Below are 20,386 nucleotides of genomic sequence, written 5' to 3'. Positions count from 1 at the left end.
GTACTCCTTAAGGGCCAATTTGCCTCTATAACTTTGCTCCGCCAATCCTTTGTGACCCCTTATAGCTTGGGCCCTGACCTTCACAACAAGTGAAGGTTTTTTATTGCCAAGGATCTTTTCCACCTGCTTGCTGCCAATCATAAGGCCGTGTTTCACATGATTTTGTAAATAAAAACAGCCTTTAAAAAAGAAAGTAAGGAAACGCAGTCATGCACTTACCTTAGCATAACCAATGTCAGTAAGAGGATTGTGGGCTTTTGAGTCTGCAAATGATGAGAAATAGAGGGTGAAGTTGGTGTTTACACCAAAATAATAGCAACATAAAGCATTTGGGCGTCTACCTTCGGGGAGTGCCTCTCCAGCAGGCTTGGATGTCCTGCCCATTTGTGCTGGTGGTGGCGTTGGTGTGGGATATCAAATAATAGGTGAAGGTGTTTACATCAAAATATAAGCAACACAATTACATTCGAAACGTTTGGGCTTGTGATGAGTGTAGTGCAAGAGTGCGGTGTTGTCGGTGTGGTGTTCTCGGTGCGGTGCTGTTGTGGTGGCGCGAGCGATGCAAAATCGTTGTGCAACGCGACAGTGGCTCCACACAACGGACACGTGCACAACGAAAAGAAGGACGACGTTGGCGGGGCATGGCACGTGGTGAGCGGACGAGGGAAATCGGTCAAGAGAAAAACCAATGGTAGCTGACACGAAGACGAAGAAGAGGAAGAGGACGGTGGGCTGGAACGCGGAGAGGGAGATCCGAGGAAGTGATCGAACAACACGGTGCTGGTGCCAGTGTTCATACTGTACACTTTCGGGAACGAGTACGAAGGGCTTGACAGCAAGGGTCTCCGCTACCAGTCGTTCACGAGTCCTGCTGCCGCCTGCTTCACCCGTTTAGCCCAGAAGCCTGGTGCCTTCCTGCGTGTGACGTACGTGGACGAGGGGATGTCCGGCCGCCGTGCCAAGACATTGACTCGGCGACGTCGCAGCGTGCCTGCCTCCTCGTCCGCCCTACAAGTGTCCGTGCCACCGCTTAACCGTGTGCGCAACGACTACGCCACCCCAGCCACTACAAGCATCGCAACAACTGGTGAATGTTTCTTTTCCCTTTCAAACGTTCAACGGGATTTTCTTTAGTCTCGTGATGCTGGTCAAAGTAGCTTTGTCGTAAACTTAGCCTAATGATCTCTTATAGTTGCTTGTATATTTTCCATCTTTCTTTTTTCCCGTGTGCTATAAAGTTAGACTTCTTGGTATTGTTTGAAAATGGCTCCGCTTCTTCCCGGTCTGAGGCCTTGTCTCAAGCGAGAACATTGAGTACGCAAAAGCCTGCTTAACAGGGCTTTACCGGGGGCGAATGTGTCTGCAACAGGCTTGGATGCCGTGTCCATGTGTGCTTGTGGTGGCGTTGGTGTGGGGCCTCAGAAATAGAAAGCGAAGTTGATGTTTACATCAAAATAATAGCAACACATTGGCAATCAAAGCGTTCGGGCACCTGTGCGGAGTGCGTCTGCGGCAGGCTTGGCTGTCTGTGTAGGTTTTCCAAGGATGTAGTGTACATGTGTGCTGGTGGTGGTGGTGTGGAGGCTGTGTGTGATGGTTTCACTTCGTAATCCAAACCATTAAAGTCTTTGCCATCCTCGCACAGATCAGCACCCTCAGGAGAGAAATGTACAAACAATTTACAGATGCTATTATAAAAATAGAACTATAATTCGAAATATCTAGTCAAAAAGCTGAAGGGTTCTGCTTTTTACCAGCAAAAAAGTTGAGTTCAAGCAGTGCTGCAGACTTTACACCTAGGGGACTGGTGTGCTTGATTAGGAAGTAGGGCACTTTTTCGTACCTTTTGAAGCTGAGGGGCACTTCTCTCCTGTATCATTTCGGCAAATGCAGGCACAGAAAATAACATTTATCAAACATATGCCAGTAACTCTATAGACAAATGTAAAGAGCACATAAAGTAAGATGTTGTGCTATTGGCGTGAAATAAAGCATGACCAGCGGCAAAAATTTGAAATGGTTTAGTGTACGACGTCCAGACCATTGACATTTTTTTAGAGTTTCTACGAAAGAAGCATTTGACAACGAAGATATTGCAATATAAGAAATGGCAGCATACTTACTTATTGAAAGGTTCAAGTCTATTTGATCAATTGTTTCATTGATTGTAGTAACTGTTAGTCGTAGTTCATTGCGCTCTTTTAGCACCCTCTCATAAGGCTCCTGCCAAGCCTCTCTCGTCATTTTGCTTGTGCTTCAATTCTTAGTTTGTGGTGTTTTCTCTGAAATTCACAAACCTTCTGGAGGATGTCTGTGCACAAGAAAAGAGAGCTGGGAGTCGAAAAGGGCTACCCAAAACCGAGAAGTGCACAGTGTAATGCCTACTTGAGAAGCTCAGGCGGATTTATTATTTTTTTCTGAAGGACTGGAGGCCTGCTGGTCAGAATTTCCTCATAGGCAGCAGTTTTTGATGCCGACTGATGGTGCATTACTTTTTTGTGCCTGCAAAGAGAAATAAAAACCAATAAGCAATTTTGGATAGAAACGTGGCAAACTTTTAGCGCAATTATACGGTAGTACCTGTTTTGCAGTCTGCTGGGTGTTTACTGTTGACAGCTGCAGGTCAATAAACACTTCCGTTTGGTCAATATCTGACTGGTGTATCCGAGGCCGTGGAAGGCGCTTGCTGCCACTTTAATCATGTATTTCTTGTTCCAAGTCTGTTAGGCACAAGCATAAAGTCAAAATTCACAAATATTGGTCTGGAAAAGCTGGTACATATGTACACGCTGCGTGTGTGTTTAGTAGTTTTGTGTCAGTGAGAAATGCAACACAATTCAACGTAAGCTATAAAAACACAAACTTGCAATTGACCCATAGCCGTACCTGACATCGTTATCAACCAGACCCACAAAGCATCATCACGCCAAATCCTTCACACCTAATTTCTGCAAAATAGACGCTTATAAGTACTAATTTATTCCTCGAACGGTTTCAGATTGGAACGAAACAACTCAGGCTTCCTCTTATAATCTATTTCTCCTTTGCTCTATATAGCGTTAGCTTGCCAATCCAGGTTTTGGATTTTTATTAGTGTTTTTCTTTTTTCCATTTCTTTTTTCTTCTTCTTTTGTTCCTTTTTATTGTGCTGTTCTTATTGTATACATATGTATTCATTATTTTCTTGGCTTCAACAGTGAGAATTCTGGTGTTGATTGTTTTGTAATCAAAGTTAGTTTATTTTTACTTTAGTTGCACAACATATGAAGTATGTATTTGGGGTTTGCTTTTTTTTCGATTACGAAATAATTTTCTATGTCGCTCCCTGTGCTCACTATGAATGTATAAAATACTCACCCCAATCAATTTTTATGCCACTTATTGTATAAACTACGCCCTCTTGAAACTGCCCACCTGCTTGGACCTAAGGATCTGCATTATGTAAGAAATAAAAAATAAAATAATAAAACGCGATGTGCGCGTTTCGCGCCCTGCGTCCATCTGCGGATTGTGACCGGGATACAAGGGGGACGCGCGCACGCGTCTATTTTCTGCGTGCCCCTAATGGCGAATGTGAAAACTTTGCGACGGGGCAGTGTGACCAATGCAGCTCCCTCTGGTTAGTGAGCGGTGGCCAGTGAATTGTTGTGCAGCTTGAGCAGTCGGTATTTACTAGCAGACGCTCCCTGCATCGGCATTGCGAAGCGAGAAAGGGGAGAGGTGGGAGGCAACATTTGGCACGATGCGCTAGCATGCGCACAGTGGGGTGTAGATCACACCGTCGACGCTGGAAAACCATCACTTATTCCTTGTACGAATGCAACCGACGAGCGAAACTCTTTAGAAATGAAGTGCAGACGGTTAGAACCAGTACAGTTTCGGAGCTCCGCTCGCGAGCCGGCACACGTGGCTGATCCGTGGAAGCAGTGGCACTCACATGCCGCAGCAAGCTGAGACACGCGAGGAGTAGACGCTTACGGCGCGTTGCGCGCTTCTCCGTGCTCGCTTTCTCATTACTCCGTGCGTAATTTGCGAACGTGTGAGGCATGATGCAAGACAGAACTGCAGCGTCGCTAGACCTTGCAAGGGCCATCGCGTCCAATACACACCTGGTTCTTGAAACACTGCGGTAGGGAGTGGTGATGCGGAGTGAAACTTCAGTGGCGACGGAGGGCTGCGGGCAAAGGAGCTTGGCTCTTAGAAAAGCACGTTGCTCGTGTACACTCCTTCATGCAGCGTGGATTGACGAGGACCTGGACCAGGGAGACACGTCCGACGCCGCCGCAGTGGAAGGAGCGAGTGACCAGCAGAAGCTTCGAGCAATGGAAGCCACTCTCTCGGGCCAAGTAAACTCAAAGATGCAAGAACGACGTGACGATGCACCCACAAAGGGGCGCGTCAGCATCGTCCTCAGAGCTTTATCAGGTACGACCTTCTGTGTCTTCCGAATCAACGATTGAGTGGTAGGCCACTCAAAAACAAAATTGTTTAAGGGCAGGCAGCGTTGAAATAAGTTTTTCCTAAAAATCAGCGTGTCTTTTTTAATTTACCCAGCTATTGACAGTGCAAAATATTGAATATATACTTATTGGGAGGTAATCTTTGTCAGAAACTTCATTAAAGTGCTAGCCACGCCAGCTGTGATAAGTGACTAATGGATGGCTTTATTGAGTAAAGCTTTGACATTTGTGTATATAATGGCTGGAGCTATGCAGTGAACTAGAATAAATATTATGCAGTGACTAACAAAGAAGTATTGCTAAAAAACAAAAAGGGAAAAAGAGCCAATTTAGACAACCTGTTGGAGAATTCAGCTGTGAACTGAAAATATTCGATGGATTTCTTTTATTCTAGTTAACTGCACAAATATATATGTTGTAAATCATTGTGCCAAATTTTAGTTCAAAGTATATGCTGAGAAGTGCGTTACGAAAGTTTGCGTCGTAACATTTGGAGCAAATTGTTATTTTCAGAAAAACGTAAACAAAGATTTCCGAGCTTGTAAAAAGGGTGGCAATCTTCGAACGCAGCCCCTAAAATGCATCAGTTTCATAGCTTGGCCCTTCTGCGGAAGCTATATTTTTCTTTTTATTCGGGTGGCTGCTCGACTTTTCTTCCTGGCCTGTTTTGTCCCACCCGCTGATTTGCGTTTAGCATTCTGGATGCGCAGGTGATCCCTGGCGATGCAAGCTTTCGTCGTATGATACCCTGGTTCTGTGCCAGCTTGCCTCAGGATATCTAGGGTGCTTACACTGCTAATATTAAAGTGTGCCACAGCATCATGCAAGGCAAACATTACTGTAGGCAAGCATACGTAAACCTCTTTGGGTGCTCGCTGCCATATTAGATTATTGAAACACTCATTGGCATTTTGAGTCTTTCCATGAAGGCACTTCATTAGAAGTTCATCAGAGCACAGATCACTTTAGACAGTTCTAACTTTGTTGAGCACATCATTTGGCAGTCCTCCTTTGTGTACATATATCCCCAGGCCGAGTGCTTCAACCCTTTGGTATCCACACCAGCTTTTCGGTCCAAGTGGACACAGGCCATGTCTCGGCTGCTTGTCCGTAGAGCTGTAATGAAAAAGGCTGGCAAGGGTAGCCTTTTTTGTTGTAGAAAGGTTCCCCACATTAGCCCTTATGGCGATGTCATAGTAGTTTTGCAGGCAGTCAATGAAGGCATCAGTGAGCTTTCCCTCACCACCGAGTCCACGCACTGTCTTCTTCAGTTTTTTGAGGCGGCAGCCAACACGCTTCTGGACATGCCCAATACATTCCAGTTTCTGCACACTGTCCTTCCATACATATCTTTGACAGTGGCTTAGCTCTTGGAATCAGCATCGCCGTAGTACTGCAGGTACTTCGAATCTCTTTTGCCTTTCGACCTTTCAAATATTCGGTATAGACCAACCGTCTTCATACTGCCAGCACTTCTTTCGCGGCTTGCTTGACAGGAAGTCTGGTTTGCATTCCATGCCTGGTACGAAGCACTATCTTGCCTCAACTTGCTTTTGGTTTTACAAGACTTACACGATCTAGAAAGGGCCTCAACATCAATAATTTTTCCCGTGTCAACAGAAATCACAGACACACAACCGTTCAAAGATGAATGGCCACGCTTCTGCCACGTGCCATCACCTGAAACACCACACTCGGCACTCCCCACAACACGACGAACTTCCACAGCAGCATCAGTCATCGACTTCGACGCCAGTTCTCCTGCCGCTGCAGAAAGCCGAGACGATAATTTTTCTAAGGTGGAGTGACGTGGAGGAGCAGGCATGTTCATCACTTTGGAAAAAGTTTTCGCACCAGCGTGCCTTTTCCTAACTGGCGCATCACCTAAACCAGATGTAAATTGTTCTCATTGGCACGACCCACCTTTCTCGACGTATGAAATGGGCGCTTGAACCCACAGCCAGTACACATGACCGCACAAGCCAAGCATATCCCTTGTGAGAGCGTTCCTCGAGTTTCAGTGTTGTGTTCATGCATTCGGAATATGCCAGCGATAAAACACTGTGGAAAGAATAAATATGTCCAATATCCTGTTCCCTCGGAACGCAGAATTCTCTAGTGGAGCCTGCTACACCTTGTTTACTTCCCCAAGCTTCTTCGCGGTCGCCGAAATACCGGAGTCTGTGTCACTAGGCAGCCTCGTCGTCGTGTAGTGATTTCCAGCAAACTTCTGCACTTCCCTTCTGCGTTCTGCACTTCCCCATGCTTGTCGTACTACGGTCCAGGTGGCCTAAAGATACAGCCCTAGTAGCGTTGACACGTGGAACGAATGCAGAACGAAGCCGTACGTAGCCTGACCAAGGCAAACAACAAAAATTCCGACGAGCATCGTGCGTCCCCCTTGTGACTGTTGTTAGAGATTACCGAGGACATTTAAACACAAAGTTGTATTTAATGACATCATCTTATATTACAGTCACAATAAAATGCATCAAGTATTTTCAATAGCATTAATATTGCCACATGGTATGCTTGGCTGAGATCAAAGAGTAAAAGAGGAAAAAGGCGATCTCTCTGAGCCGCTGCTTGGCTAGTCGACTCAACGAGCCCATTATATCAAGTTGTCGTGAGTAACGTGACAAGACTGGTGGAGTTGCTGGGTACAACGTCTCACAATCCACCCGATGCCCAAGACCCCGTCCAGCAGCCGGAACACAAGCCCTGCACCCGTGGACACTCCTGTTCATAGGGTAAGCCGCCGCCAACGAGGCCTACCGCCTGAGACACCAACCACTGACGCAGCGACTATGACTTCGACACAAGATCCCGTGCAAGCTCGGACACCTTCCACGCTGATCTACTGCAACGTCCAGAACCCGCTCATGCCTAGCCCCTTCCACGGAGAGCAACATGAAGATGTTGACGACTGGCTGAGTGAGTTAGAGCGTGTTGCAGTGATCAATTACTGGGGTGATGCCGCGAAGCTCCGGAACGTGTACACTTGCCTAAAAGACGGTGCCAAGACGTGGTTTTTGAACAGGTTTGATGTTCTGACATCTTGGCGCGAGTTCCAGCGTCGCCTCCTGGAGACCTACAGGAGTCCCGACCGCCGCGAACGGGCGGAGCGTGCACTACAATCACGCATCCAGATGCCCAACGAGACCACCTCGATGTACGTCGAGGACATGACACGGCTTTTCAAGCGAGCGGATCCTGCTATGGCAGAAGGAAAAAAGTTGCGCCACCTCATGCGAGGTGTGAAGGAACAACGTTTTGCTGGTTTGGTGCGTAGTCCCCTCAAAAGTGTTGCTGAGTTCATTACTGAAGCGGCAACAATGGAGCGAGTACTGCACCAACGGTCTGCTCTGTTTGACTGTCAAGTGAATGCTGCCTCAACTCCCAAAATTTTCGCCACCCCTGGAAGCAAAAGCCCCGAATGGATTCGCGAGATCATCCGATCTGTCGTCCGGGAAGAAATGGAAAAGATGTACGGGACAAGGCAAATCGATGTTGGTTCTATCTCCAGTGTCATCCGTGACGAGGTCCAGCAGGTGCTGCACGCCCATCGTTTTCCGCCCACGTCGGTTGATTCGGAAACGGCTCCTGTGTCTACTGACAGTCGCCGTCGTACGTACGCGGAAGCCTTGCGATCTGCCACTTCTTTTTCTGGTCAAGGAGTCCCGACCCAGCCAGTGCCGCACATCCCGATCCAGACAGTGCCGCACGTCCTGATCCAGACATTGCCATACGCCCCGATCGAGACAATGATGCCGTCAGTCGCGATTCAGTCAGCGCACGCTGATTTGGACATCGATAGTCGCCGTGCACCGACGTGCAAGTCTGATCTCTGGCGTATGCCAGACAGACGACCCCTCTGCTATCATTGCGGTGAGACTGGTCACATTTACCGCGAATGCCCATACCGGCAACTTGGACTGCGCGAATTTTCCGTCAATTCCCCTCGTCCCCGAATTGGTCAAAGGCCAAGGGATATCGAAGAGTATCTCGCGCAACGTCGTGCAACCTTTACACGACAGCAGTCGCGGTCACCATCTCCGAGGAGACCCGCAGCCACTGGGCCACGTTTCGGGGTGACGGCACGGGAACGCTCCCCGAGCCCTCGTCGGGCAAACTGAAGGCAGCGGCCTTCGCGGGCAAGGTCACTGGGACTCATAGTGCGGAAGACCTCCCATCGACGCTTGCACGCAACGCCGAAGGCATTTCGTCAGAGAATCGCAGTACCGAATAAACGCCGACATCCACATCTTAACCTAGTGACCGCGTGTCACTCGACATACCTGTGCTGATTGACGGTCTTCAGGTCAGTGCATTGGTAGACACTGGTGCAGACTATTCGATCATCAGCGGGAGGCTAGCGAAAGATCTCAGAAAAGTGATCACGCCGTGTAATGGAACGTGACTTCGAACAGCTGGATGACACGTTGTACCACCACTGGGTCGCTGTACCGCAAGAGTGAAAATTCGTGCCTCAACCTTTGTGCTCAGCTGCCTCGTTCTTCGCGACTGTTCGCGTCAGCTGATTATCGGCATGGACTTCCTTCGGCAATACGGCGCCATCATAAATCTCCGTGAGCACATCGTGACCTTCTCGACTCAAGGCGCAACAGATCGAGACGCTGATAACTGCCGTAGACCTGCGCTGCGTGTTGCTGACGACAGTGTGACGCTGCCACCTCGAGCAACTATTCCCATCGAAGTCACTTGTGCAGACTTCCAAGACGGCGACGTGGTGGCTGAAAGCAACCTATCACTTCTGCTGCTCCAAGGTGTATGCGCCGCCCGAAGTGTTGTGCGCGTCTGTGACGGACAGTCAACGATACTAGTTACGAACTTCAATTACGAGCACCGGCATCTTTTTCGCAGAACCACCCTAGCTTATGGAGACCCTGTTGCCGACGTCACGGAGTGCTGCGCGTCCGATGAAACGCATGAGCATGAGAAATTTCTAGACCGCATCGACATTATTTCAACGCTGTCAGACGAGAGAAAGGCTGCACTTCATGACCTTCTAAGGGAGTTACGAAGCTGCTTCGCCTCTTCTTCTAAAGTCCGTCAAACACACCTCATGAAGCATCGAATTATTACCGACGACGACGTCCGCCCTATCCGGCAGCAGCCTTATCGCGTTTCTGCTAAAGAACGCGAGGCTATTCAGACACAAGTAAAAGAGATGCTCGATGACGGGATTATTCAACCATCCAGCAGTGCTTGGTCCTCGCCAGTCGTTCTAGTAAAGAAGAAAGACGGAACGCTGCGATTCTGTATTGACTACAGGAAGCTTAATAGCGTTACAAAAAAGGACGTGTAACCGCTTCCACGGGTCGACGACTCCCTCGACAGGTTACGACGCGCGAAGTATTTTTCGTCCATCGATCTAAAGAGTGGCTATTGGCAAATTGAAGTGGATGAACGAGACCGAGAAAAAACCGCGTTTGTGACTCCAGACGGACTTTACGAATTTCGAGTTCTTCCCTTCGGCCTCTGTTCTGCACCAGCCACATTTCAGAGGATGATGGACACAGTTCTCGCTGGCTTGAAGCGACAAAGCTGCCTTGTCTACCTCGATGATGTGGTAATCTTTTATGAGAGCTTTGAAGAACATCTGAAGCGTCTGAGAAAGGTTCTGGAAGCCATTCGCACAGCTGAACTCACGCTGAACCATCAAAAATGCCATTTCGGCTATGAAAAGGTGAAATTTCTGGGACATGTCATTAGTGCGGATGGAGTGCGACCTGATCCAGACAAAACTGCTGGTGTCGCCGCCTTCCCTGTTCCATCAGATAAAAGGGCAGTACGCCGTTTCCTCGGCTTGTGCGCGTGTTATCGCCGATTTATCGCCAACTTCTCGAAGATAGCTGAACCTCTTACGCGGCTCACCCGAGATGACGTGCCCTTTACTTGGGGCGCAGAACAAGATACAGCGTTCACAGAGTTACGACAGAGAATGCAAACAACCACTGTTCTTGCCCATTTTGATGAGGACGCTGCTACAGAAATTCATACAGATGCCAGCAACGTCGGACTTGGCGCTGTCCTTGTACAACGACACGGTGGCGTTGAGCATGTGATAGCTTACGCCAGTCGTACTTTTTCTCGAGCTGAGACCAACTATTCTTCGTCAGAAAAAGAATGCCTCGCAGTCGTGTGGGCGACGACCAAATTTCGGCCTTACCTCTACGGTCGTCCCTTCAAAGTGGTGACTGACCACCACTCGCTCGGCTGGCTGGCAACTCTCAGAGATCCATCCGGCCGTCTCGCACGGTGGAGTTTGCGTTTGCAGGAGTTCGATATTACGATTGTGTACAGGTCAGGGCGCAAACACGAAGACGCCGACGCGCTTTCTCGAGCACCTGTGGGGAACGCTGTCAGGGGCTCCGAAGATGAAGATGGCTTTCTCGGAGCAGTTAGTGACTCCGAATTTATGTCAAAGCAGCGGGCAGACGACGAATTACGCCCAGTCATTGATTCCCTGGAAGGCCGCAACTCTCAGGTCCCTCAACACATTGCTCGCGAACTGTCCTCTTTTTGTCTAAAAAGAGGCATTCTTTACAAGAAAAACGCCCGTGGTAGCGACAAAGCCTTCCTACTCGTTGTTCCTACCGACATGCGTGATGAGATCCTCCTTGCGTGCCACGACGAGCCCACGTCAGGACATTTGGGCTATTCACGAACTCTCGCCAGAGTACGCCAACAGTACTACTGGCTGCGACTATCAACTAGTGTACATCGATATGTGAAAGGCTGCTGTGAGTGCCAGCGCCGCAAGACTCCGCCTGTGAGACCCACGGGCCTACTCCAGCCGATCGCACCACCACGGACACCGTTTGACCTCGTGGGAATGGACCTTCTCGGGCCCTTCCCTTTGTCGTCCTCTGGGAACAAATGGATTATAGTTGCGACGGATTATCTTACTTGTTATGCTGAAACAAAAGCGTTACCCCGTGGCACGGCCTGTGAAGTCGTGCAGTTCTTCGTGCACCAAATTGTCCTACGGCATGGTGCCCCGTCATGCCTGATTACGCACAGAGGGACGTCGTTTAGAGCACGAATGATGGAGGACATTTTTAAACTAAGCTGCACAAGTCATCGAAAAACAACGGCTTATCACCCGCAATCCAATGGACTGACAGAGAGGCTTAGCAAGACCATAGCGGACATGCTGTCAATGTACGTGGACGTACAACACAAAACCTGGGACGAGATTCTTCCATACATCACGTTTGCTTACAATACGGCAACGCAAGAAACAACGCGATTTCCGCCTTTCCGACTGGTTTACGGACGCAACGTGCGAACCATGCTCGATGCTATGCTTCCGTGCGACCAAAGCAATGAACTTGCTTAAGACGCTGAGCAATACACTCAATACGCCGAAGAAGCTCCTCAGCTAGCGCGCATAAACACCAGTCACCAACAAGATGCAGACGCACGACGTTACAACCTCCGCCATCGAAATGTCACCTACCACCCTGGGGACCAAGTGTGGGTGTGGATCCCTGTCCAGCGACCAGGCTTATCCGAAATACTCCTAAGCCGTTATTTTGGACCGTAAAAGGTTCTTAGACGAGTCACAGATGTTACCTAAGAGGTATTTCCGGACGGCGCAGCGTCTTCTCGTCGACAGCTTCGGCCCGAAACCGTGCATGTCGTTCGGCTGAAGCCCTACTTCACACAGTAGCCCTTGTGGTTTCACGTGCCACGACATGCCGTGACTTTGCGCTGCTGCTGTTGTTGTGTTCTCCTGTGTTTTTATGCCTTTTCTTTTTGCGCTTGGCGCAAGCGTTGACGAAACTTCCTCATTTGCGCTGCGAGTACTGGCACTCTCCCTCTTTTGGTTCTCTATATCTGCGTATGTATACCTTCATTTTTTTTAATTACGAGGATCGAGTCGATGCTTTCAAAGGGGGGGACTATTGCCACATGGTATGCTTGGCTGAGATCGAACAGTGAAAGAGGAAAAAGACGATCTCTCTGAGCCGCTGCTTGGCTAGTCGACTCAACGAGCCCATTATATCGAGTCGTGAGTAACGTGACAGTATATACGAAACAACACTTGCTTTTGAAAGCGATTTTTCGAAACCGAAATCACAGTTGGATATGTGGTTTCGGTTTTGCGATAGGAGCATAGGGTATAGAAAGTTTGCTGTAACTCGAAAACTATTGACGCTAGGAGGATAATTTTTGTTGCAACATATATATGAATGTTTGGGCGGGCAAGAATAAGAAAACACTAAAAATTTATTTCGCGAAAAAAGAATGACTTTTGACGGTGGCCTACCACCTTAACAAAACTCTCAAGACCTTTGCACTAACGTGAACGTATCTATCTATCTATCTATCTATCTATCTATCTATCTATCTATCTATCTATCTATCTATCTATCTATCTATCTATCTATCTATCTATCTATCTATCTATCTATCTATCTATCTATCTATCTATCTATCTATCTATCTATCTATCTATCTATCTATCTATCTATCTATCTATCTATCTATCTGTCTGTCTGTCTGTCTGTCTGTCTGTCTGTCTGCCTGTCTGTCTGTCTGTCTGTCTGTCTGTCTGTCTGTCTGTCTGTCTGTCTGTCTGTCTGTCTGTCTGTCTGTCTGTCTGTCTGAAAATTAAGCAGACCCCGCGTAGCATGGTAACTGATGCTATGCGAAGCATGCAGGGGTTAAGGTGGCTGTGGTGTAGTATTTTTATTCAGCGAGACGTTACGAAATAACGCTAAAAATAAAGAAATGACGCCCCGTAGCAATATGTACAAATGTTGTACGCACGGACACACACTGAGCACTCGCATTTTTCGTATTACCAGTTGTTTTTCAGTTGCGTAATGATGAGAAAAACAACATGGATAACCCTCGCTAGCGTATACGTACAGTGGCGGTCGAAATCTTGTGGACCACGGGAGTGAGTGTCAAACAGCACCTCTGAGCCTTACGACGGCTGCCTGCGAAGCTCGAAAGCGTGCACTGTGCACGAGCGCCCTTTTTTCCCTGCCAGCCCGCTCGTTCGCTCTCTTCAACAGCGTGCGCACAGGAACGCTAGAAGAAGTGCAAAGTGTCACTCCAGCAGTCAGCGCACGAACCTTATCACAAAGGTCGATTTTCGGAAAACTTACGCCGTATGGACATAGTCGACAGAGCGGAGCGTTTTTGACTGAGGCACTAAGGAGCATAACGCGACGCGCACCGAGCACTGCCAATAGAAATTCCGTGTTTTCGTCACGATGTCAACGCTTGGTGTTTCCGCGGCGACAGCGGGAGTGACACCTTGCGCTTTTTCTGACGTTCCAGTGCGCGCGCTGTCGAAAAGAGCGAACGAGTGGGCAGGCAGGTAAAAAAAGGCGCGTGCGCGTAGTGCACGCTCACGAATTTTGGCGTCAGCCGTCAGAAGACGCCTCGGGGCTATTACACATAAGGTCACAAGATGAAACAAGTTTTCTAGGTAGCGTCACTCACTGTTCTCGATGCCATCCTCCTCACTCTTTAGCGTACCCCTCTTTTTTTCTGCCATCCACGTCCGTAATTGGTCCATTCCTTGCACGTCATCTTGCAACTGGCTGAGGCTGTTATTTATTATTATGCAAAACGTTCAAAACGAGTACGCATGTGCATATATGGCTGCAGCCGCATTTTCGCCGTGACCAAAGAAGAAATCGTAGCCAGGACGTAAACTGAAGAGGAGAAGCGTTTCAGTGTGCACCAAGTCGACTAAGATTGTTTCGCGGTGCTCGTTCAATACAACATCCGCGTTTTCAACAATGCTTGGTTGCCGTAAAACAACAGTGAAGGACGTCCCTCATATTGTCAACACTGGACCCAACTGGACAAAGGTGTTGTCTAGGCGAAGCGGAGAACTTGGCGGTGACGATAAACCCAAGTTTCAGGGGTACCAAGGTGGATGTCCGCAGAAATAGCAGAAAATCTACGGAGGCGATGTGGAGTGCGTCCATCGCCATCGAGCGCTCGCAGTGCCCCCCGCCGTGAAGTGTAGCTATGAAACATTTCACGCGAACGCTTTTGACCAACTCCGTCGATGTATCGTCGACGCGGATCTGCGAAGCGAGTTAGTTTGACGCTTTTTATTGAAACGCCAGGAGCGCGTTTAATGCGTGTCAGCAGTGCATGCGAGTTGTCACAAACACTTGTGCGTTTGCACGTGTAGAGAGCAGCTGGAGCGTGTAATCAGGGCACCTTCAGGAACGTTTCACGCTTCACCAGTTGACCAGAACCTGGCACAAAGGAGCCGAAACGGGCTGCTTCAAGACACTTCACCAGAAGAACTCTCACGTTTCAGGCAGATCCCCGCACCGCACCAGAATCACCTCACATTATGATTGTCAAAATGGGCACATAAAAAAAAGGCAGATCCCGCGTAAACTAGGAATCGACGATATGCGAAGCACGAATGAGAAATAATGGTATGTCACTTTAAAATCAGCACAACCTTACGAGGTGGAGGTAAATGATGCCGCGTGACTTCCGTGTCACGATTGCGTTAGGCTGTGGCGTTTACCCTCGTCATCATTCACGTCACGTGATACGATATATAGTATACGTGGAGTAAGCGAAACGGCCGCGAGCACGCTATGAGCGTGGTACGCTGTTGTAGTGCCCTCGTTCGGGCGGCGCGCAAACCGGAAAGCGCGCGATGGCGACAGAAGAAAATAAAGAAGGCGCTAAGCCGTGGCACGTGAAGCCACAGCTCACGTTCCGGGCTGGCATCGGTTATTGTTCAGGCGTGTCTCTCTTTCGCTCCTGTGGCATGAGCCTACAAGTGGTGACCCGGACGAAGACAATGACTGACTCGAATGCACCCTCAACCGAACAAGCCTCACGTCCGCAGGACGTCTCGGCCGTGCAACTGCGTCTCCCATCTTTCTGGCCACAGGACCCGCAAGTTTGATTTCATCAGGTCGAGGCGCAATTCTCCCTGTACCACATCACCTCGGAAACGACACGCTACTACCACGTAGCCTCCGTCTTTCCTCCTGACGTTGCCAGCGAGCTCTCCGACGTCCCCTCCAACCCCTCGGACACTACGCCATATCAGCACTTTAAAACCAAGGTGCTGGAACGATTCACGCCATCGGAACGCGTCCGCCTACAGCAGCTCCTTGCAGAGGGGGACCTTGGCGACAGGCGCCCCTCCCAACTACTGCGCCGAATGCGACAGCTTCTTGGGAAACACGACGTCTCTGCCCACTCAGCGTTGCTTCGCGAGGTCTTCCTCCAACGCCTTTCTCAGCCAATCCGCCTCGTCCTCGCGGCGGCCGGCGACGTCAATCTCGACCGTCTGGCGGAGCTCGCCGATCAGGCTCATGAAGCGACCTCCCCATCTGTCAACGCTGTCTTACCACCAGCAGACACAGCGATTTCGCGCCTTGAGGCCCGCATTGACGAACTCGCCGCCTCCATTGCCGCACTCCGGAGCCCCCTGCAGGAGACTCGTTCGCCTCGTTCCGGTCGTCGAGCTCTTCCACGCACACGAGATGCTCGGAGTCCCAGCCCTCCACCCCTCTGCTGGTACCACCGGCGTTTCCGACACCGAGCCATGAAGTGTACACCCCCATGTTCGTGGCAGGGAAATGCCTGCCGGGATCGCTGACGGCGGCGTGTGATCTTCCTTCTCGTCCCAGCCGCCTTTTCATGGTCACGGACCAGCTATCTGGCGCCAGGTTCCTTATAGATACGGGCGCGGAAATTAGCGTTGTGCCCCCGACTAAGGCTGATCGTTCAAAGTCACAGGGGCAAGTGCTTCGTGCTGCCAACGCCTCGTCTATAGCAACGTATGGGCTCCGATCTCTCACCCTCGACTTCGGCCTTCGCTGCATTTTCCGGTGGGTTTTCGTCATCGCAGACGTGGTTCAACCGATCATCGGCTCGGACTTCCTCTCATACTTCGATTTGGACGTCAGCGTGCGGCGGCGCCGCCTCATAGATGGTAAGACTCGTCTCTCCATCTTGGGAGTCCTGTCCGACATCGCTCCAATGGCCATCCGCATGCTGATACCTTCCTCACCGTTCGAAAAAATCTTGGCGAGTTTCCCGGAGTTAACTAAACCGTGCAACCTCACTCAGCCGTCTAAACATACGGTGACACACCACATCGTCACCCGGGGTCCACCGGCAGCCGCTCGACCACGCCGCCTGTTCGGAGACGGCCTAGCTATTGCTAAACGGGAGTTTGACCACATGCTGCAGCTCGGCATTATCCGCCCGTCGTCAAGCGCTTGGGCTTCCCCGCTGCATTTGGCGCCAAAGCGTGATCCTGGTGACTGGCGTCCTTGTGGGGACTATCGAGCGTTGAACGCCAAGTCTGTCCACGACAGCTATCCTGTACCTCACATCCAGGATTTTACATCGCGCCTCGACGGCTGCACAATTTTCAGCAAAGTGGACCTTGTTAAGGCGTACCACCAGATTCCTGTCGAGCCCGCCGACATACCTAAGACCGCCATCACGACGCCCTTTGGGTTGTTTGAATACGTGCGGATGCCTTTTGGACTCCGCAATTCGGCTCAAACTTTCCAGCGGTTCATTTCTGAGGTCACACGGGGTCTTCCTACTGTGTTTGCGTACCTTGACGATGTCCTCATCGCCAGCCGCACACCTGAAGATCATGAGCACCATCTACGCGCTCTGTTCCAACGTCTTCAGCAGTACGGCCTCGTTGTGAACGCCTCTAAGTGTACTTTCGGCGCATCTGAGTTCGAGTTCTTGGGCCATCACATATCATCCAAAGGAATACGCCCTCTCCGGTTCCACGTTAAAGCAATTCAGGATTATCCTCAGCCTACAACACTGCGCCAATTACGCCAATTCCTGGGGCTTGTGAATTTTTCCAGGTGTTTCATACCACACTGTGCCGAACTGCTACGACCGCTCACCGACCTCCTTCGGTCGACCGCCGGCCCGTCCTCCGCCATTCCTTGGTCGTCAGAGGCCCAGGCTGCCTTTGCTGCTGCTAAGCAAGCGGTCGCTAACGCCGTGCTTCTCATTCACCCACGCAGCAACGCCCCTACTCGGTTGATGGTGGACGCATCCAGCGTGGCCGTCGGAGCCGTCTTACAGCAGTGCATTACCTCCGAGTGGAGACCCTTGTCGTTTTACTCTCGGAAGCTACTTCCTGCTGAGACCCGCTACAGCGTCTTTGGCCGGGAATTACTAGCTATCTACGCTGCAATACAGCACTTTCGGGATTTCCTGGAAGGATGCTCGTTTTACGTGCTGACTGACCATAAGCCATTGGCGTATGTTGTCCGCACTAACTCATCCAAGTACGTGCCCCGTGAACTCCGCCATCTGGCTTATATATCGGAGTTCACGACTGACATCCGCCACGTGAAAGTAGCTGACAACACCGTCGCAGATGCCCTTTCTCGTATAGCCGCGGTTGACTCTCCACCGCCAACCATCTACTGGGCCTCATTCTCCTCGGCACAGCAGCATGATAGAGAGCTTGCCACTTTTCGGGAGAACCCCCGTTCTCTGCGACTACGCCTGGTGCCTCATCCATTATCATCTGAGCGCTTGTAGTGCGATGTCTCAGCTGACCTTCTCCGCCCTTTCGTTCCCGCTTCATTACGACGCACCGTTTTCCACTCCTTACACGACATCTGTCACCCTGGCATTCGGGCTACTCAACGTCTTCTCACCCAGCGCTACGTCTGGCCCGGAATCAACGGTGATGTGCGCGCTTGAACGCGCATGTGCCTGCCCTGCCAGATGACAACGGTCTCCCGTCATACTAAGACGCCGCGCCAACCTTTCCTTCCACCCGGCCGTCGTTTCGACCATGTTCATCTAGACATTGTGGGCCCTCTACCAGTGTCTAAGGGGTACCGGTATATATTGACCATGGTCGATTGCTTCACACGCTGGCCAGAGGCTGTTCCAATTCAAGATATCACAGCCGAGACAGTTGCCCGCGTTTTCATTTCTACGTGGGTATCCCGTTTTGGCTGTCCTGGCACCGTGACAACAGACCGTGGACGTCAGTTTGAGTCCTCGCTGTTTACTTACCTTGATCGCATCCTCGAAGCCAGACATTGCCGTACCACACCTTATCATCCCTGCGCCAGCGGCATGGTGGAACGCCTTCACCGACAACTGAAGACCGCCTTGACTACCCGCCTCAATAGAGCCACCTAGGTTGATGCCTTGCCACTGGTGCTCTTAGGTTTACGAACTGTCATCCGGGCAGACCTGCAGTGCTCAACAGCAGAGCTGGTGTATGGCACTTCTCTACGGCTTCCGGGAGACTTCTTCACGTCAACGAAGCTACCAGACCAGCCACAGCAATTCCTACAACGCCTCATCGACTGCGTTCAAGACCTCCGGCCCACTCCACCCAGACCTTCCGAACACAAGACCATATTCGCCCACCCTGATATGGCCACTGCAACACATGCTTTCGTGCGCCACGACGCCGTCAGACCACCTATGACACCAGCCTACGACGGACCATTCCGCGTCCTTCACCGCACCCCCAAAACTGCCACACTACTTCAGAACGGCCGTGAAGAGACAGTCAGCTTGGACCGACTCAAGCCGGCGTACCTGGAGACCGCCCTAGAAAGCCTCTCATCTACGACTGATCTTCCGTTGGAATACCACAAACGGCATGTCACATTCCGACTTCCAGTCTACACGGGGGGCCCTGTAGCGCCCTCGTTCGAGCGGCGCGCAAACCGGAGAGCGCGCGATGGCGACAGAAGAAAATAAAGAAGGCGCTAGGCCGTGGCACGTGAAGCCACGGCTCACGTTCCGGGCTGGCATCGGTTATCGTTCAGGCGTGTCTCTCTTTCGCTCCTGTGGCATAAGCCTACACTGTCATGTTCTTACATGACATGCGTGTCAGGATTTTCATGTTTGCACCAGTCATATATTTCTTCATCCACTGAGGTTACGTAACACCAACTTTGGTATATGTGGAGCTAGCAAAGCGGCCGCGAGCGTATCATGAAGGGCCCAATATACTCCAACGTAGCGTTGATGCGCGCGAACGCTGGGCACAGCGACGCTACTTTAGCAAAACGCGAGCACTCTGTAGTGTGATGCCACGCGCAACAAGCGTCCGTCGGTGCGGCCTGACGGCAACCGGCGTGAAATGCGACATGCTGCATTTCGCGCCGATGCGTTAACCAGGCAACACTGCGTCTCATTCTTTTCGTTATGATGAGACACCGGACGTGCTGAAACGCGCATGACAAGGAGCAACACTGCGCGGCGTGTGCCTGCGAGTATATGGCAGGACCGGAGCCTGGCGTGGCAACGCGAACGTGACGCGACGAAATGAACGCCAGCGAGCACGCGCACCACATCACGTCGAAAGGTATTGGCGCCTTGACTGTGGCATGTAGCCATGTTCTCAGATAACAGGCATCTCATGATTATCATGTTTGCACCAGTCACATACCTTCGTCATCCATTGCCGTCACGTACTACCAAGTTTCGCATATGTGAAGCTAGCGAAATGCCCGTGAGTGCATCATCAGTGTGGCATGTAGTCAAGTTGTTACATGACACGCATGTCGTGATTATCATATTTGAATGTGTCATTTACATATGCCGCCTGTTCGCGTCGTGTAATACCGAGTTTGGTACATGCTAAGGTGTAGTGAAACGGCCGCGAGCGCATCAAGTGCGTGGCAAGTAGCCATGTTGTTAAATGACATGCATGTCCTGATTATCATGGTTGCACCAGTCACATACGTTCGTCATCCATTCACGTGCTGTAATACCAAATTTGGTATATGTGACGCTTGCAAATCGGCCTCGAGCGCTTTGTGAGCGTGGCATGTAGCCCTGTTGTTACATGACACGAATGTCATGATTTTCATGTCAGGGTCCGTCACTTGTGTTCGCCATGCAATCATGCTATACCATACCAGTTT

The 20,386-nt window shown here is 50.4% G+C and overlaps 1 protein-coding gene and 1 long non-coding RNA gene across 2 annotated transcripts in view; one reads left to right on the top strand and one right to left on the bottom strand.

Moving 5' to 3' along the window:
- The window catches only part of LOC142786474 (uncharacterized), a 273,752-nt gene that overhangs the window by 163,473 nt on the left and 89,893 nt on the right, over positions 1-20,386 (bottom strand). The gene's annotated exons all lie outside the window — the stretch shown is intronic.
- Positions 707-20,386, top strand: part of LOC142786484 (MIF4G domain-containing protein A-like) — a 42,543-nt gene continuing 22,863 nt past the window's right edge. The window contains exons 1-2 of the mRNA XM_075884194.1: positions 707-1,087; positions 4,237-4,425. Coding sequence (XP_075740309.1) covers positions 943-1,087; positions 4,237-4,425 — 334 coding nt within the window. The 5' untranslated portion in view covers positions 707-942. The remainder of the gene's footprint in view (positions 1,088-4,236; positions 4,426-20,386) is intronic.

The sequence above is a fragment of the Rhipicephalus microplus genome, unplaced genomic scaffold (genome assembly GCF_043290135.1).
Source record: "Rhipicephalus microplus isolate Deutch F79 unplaced genomic scaffold, USDA_Rmic scaffold_24, whole genome shotgun sequence".
NCBI classification, from domain to species: domain Eukaryota; kingdom Metazoa; phylum Arthropoda; class Arachnida; order Ixodida; family Ixodidae; genus Rhipicephalus; species Rhipicephalus microplus.
Note: the sequence above shows the minus strand (reverse complement) of the source record. Positions and strands in the feature narration are given on the sequence as shown.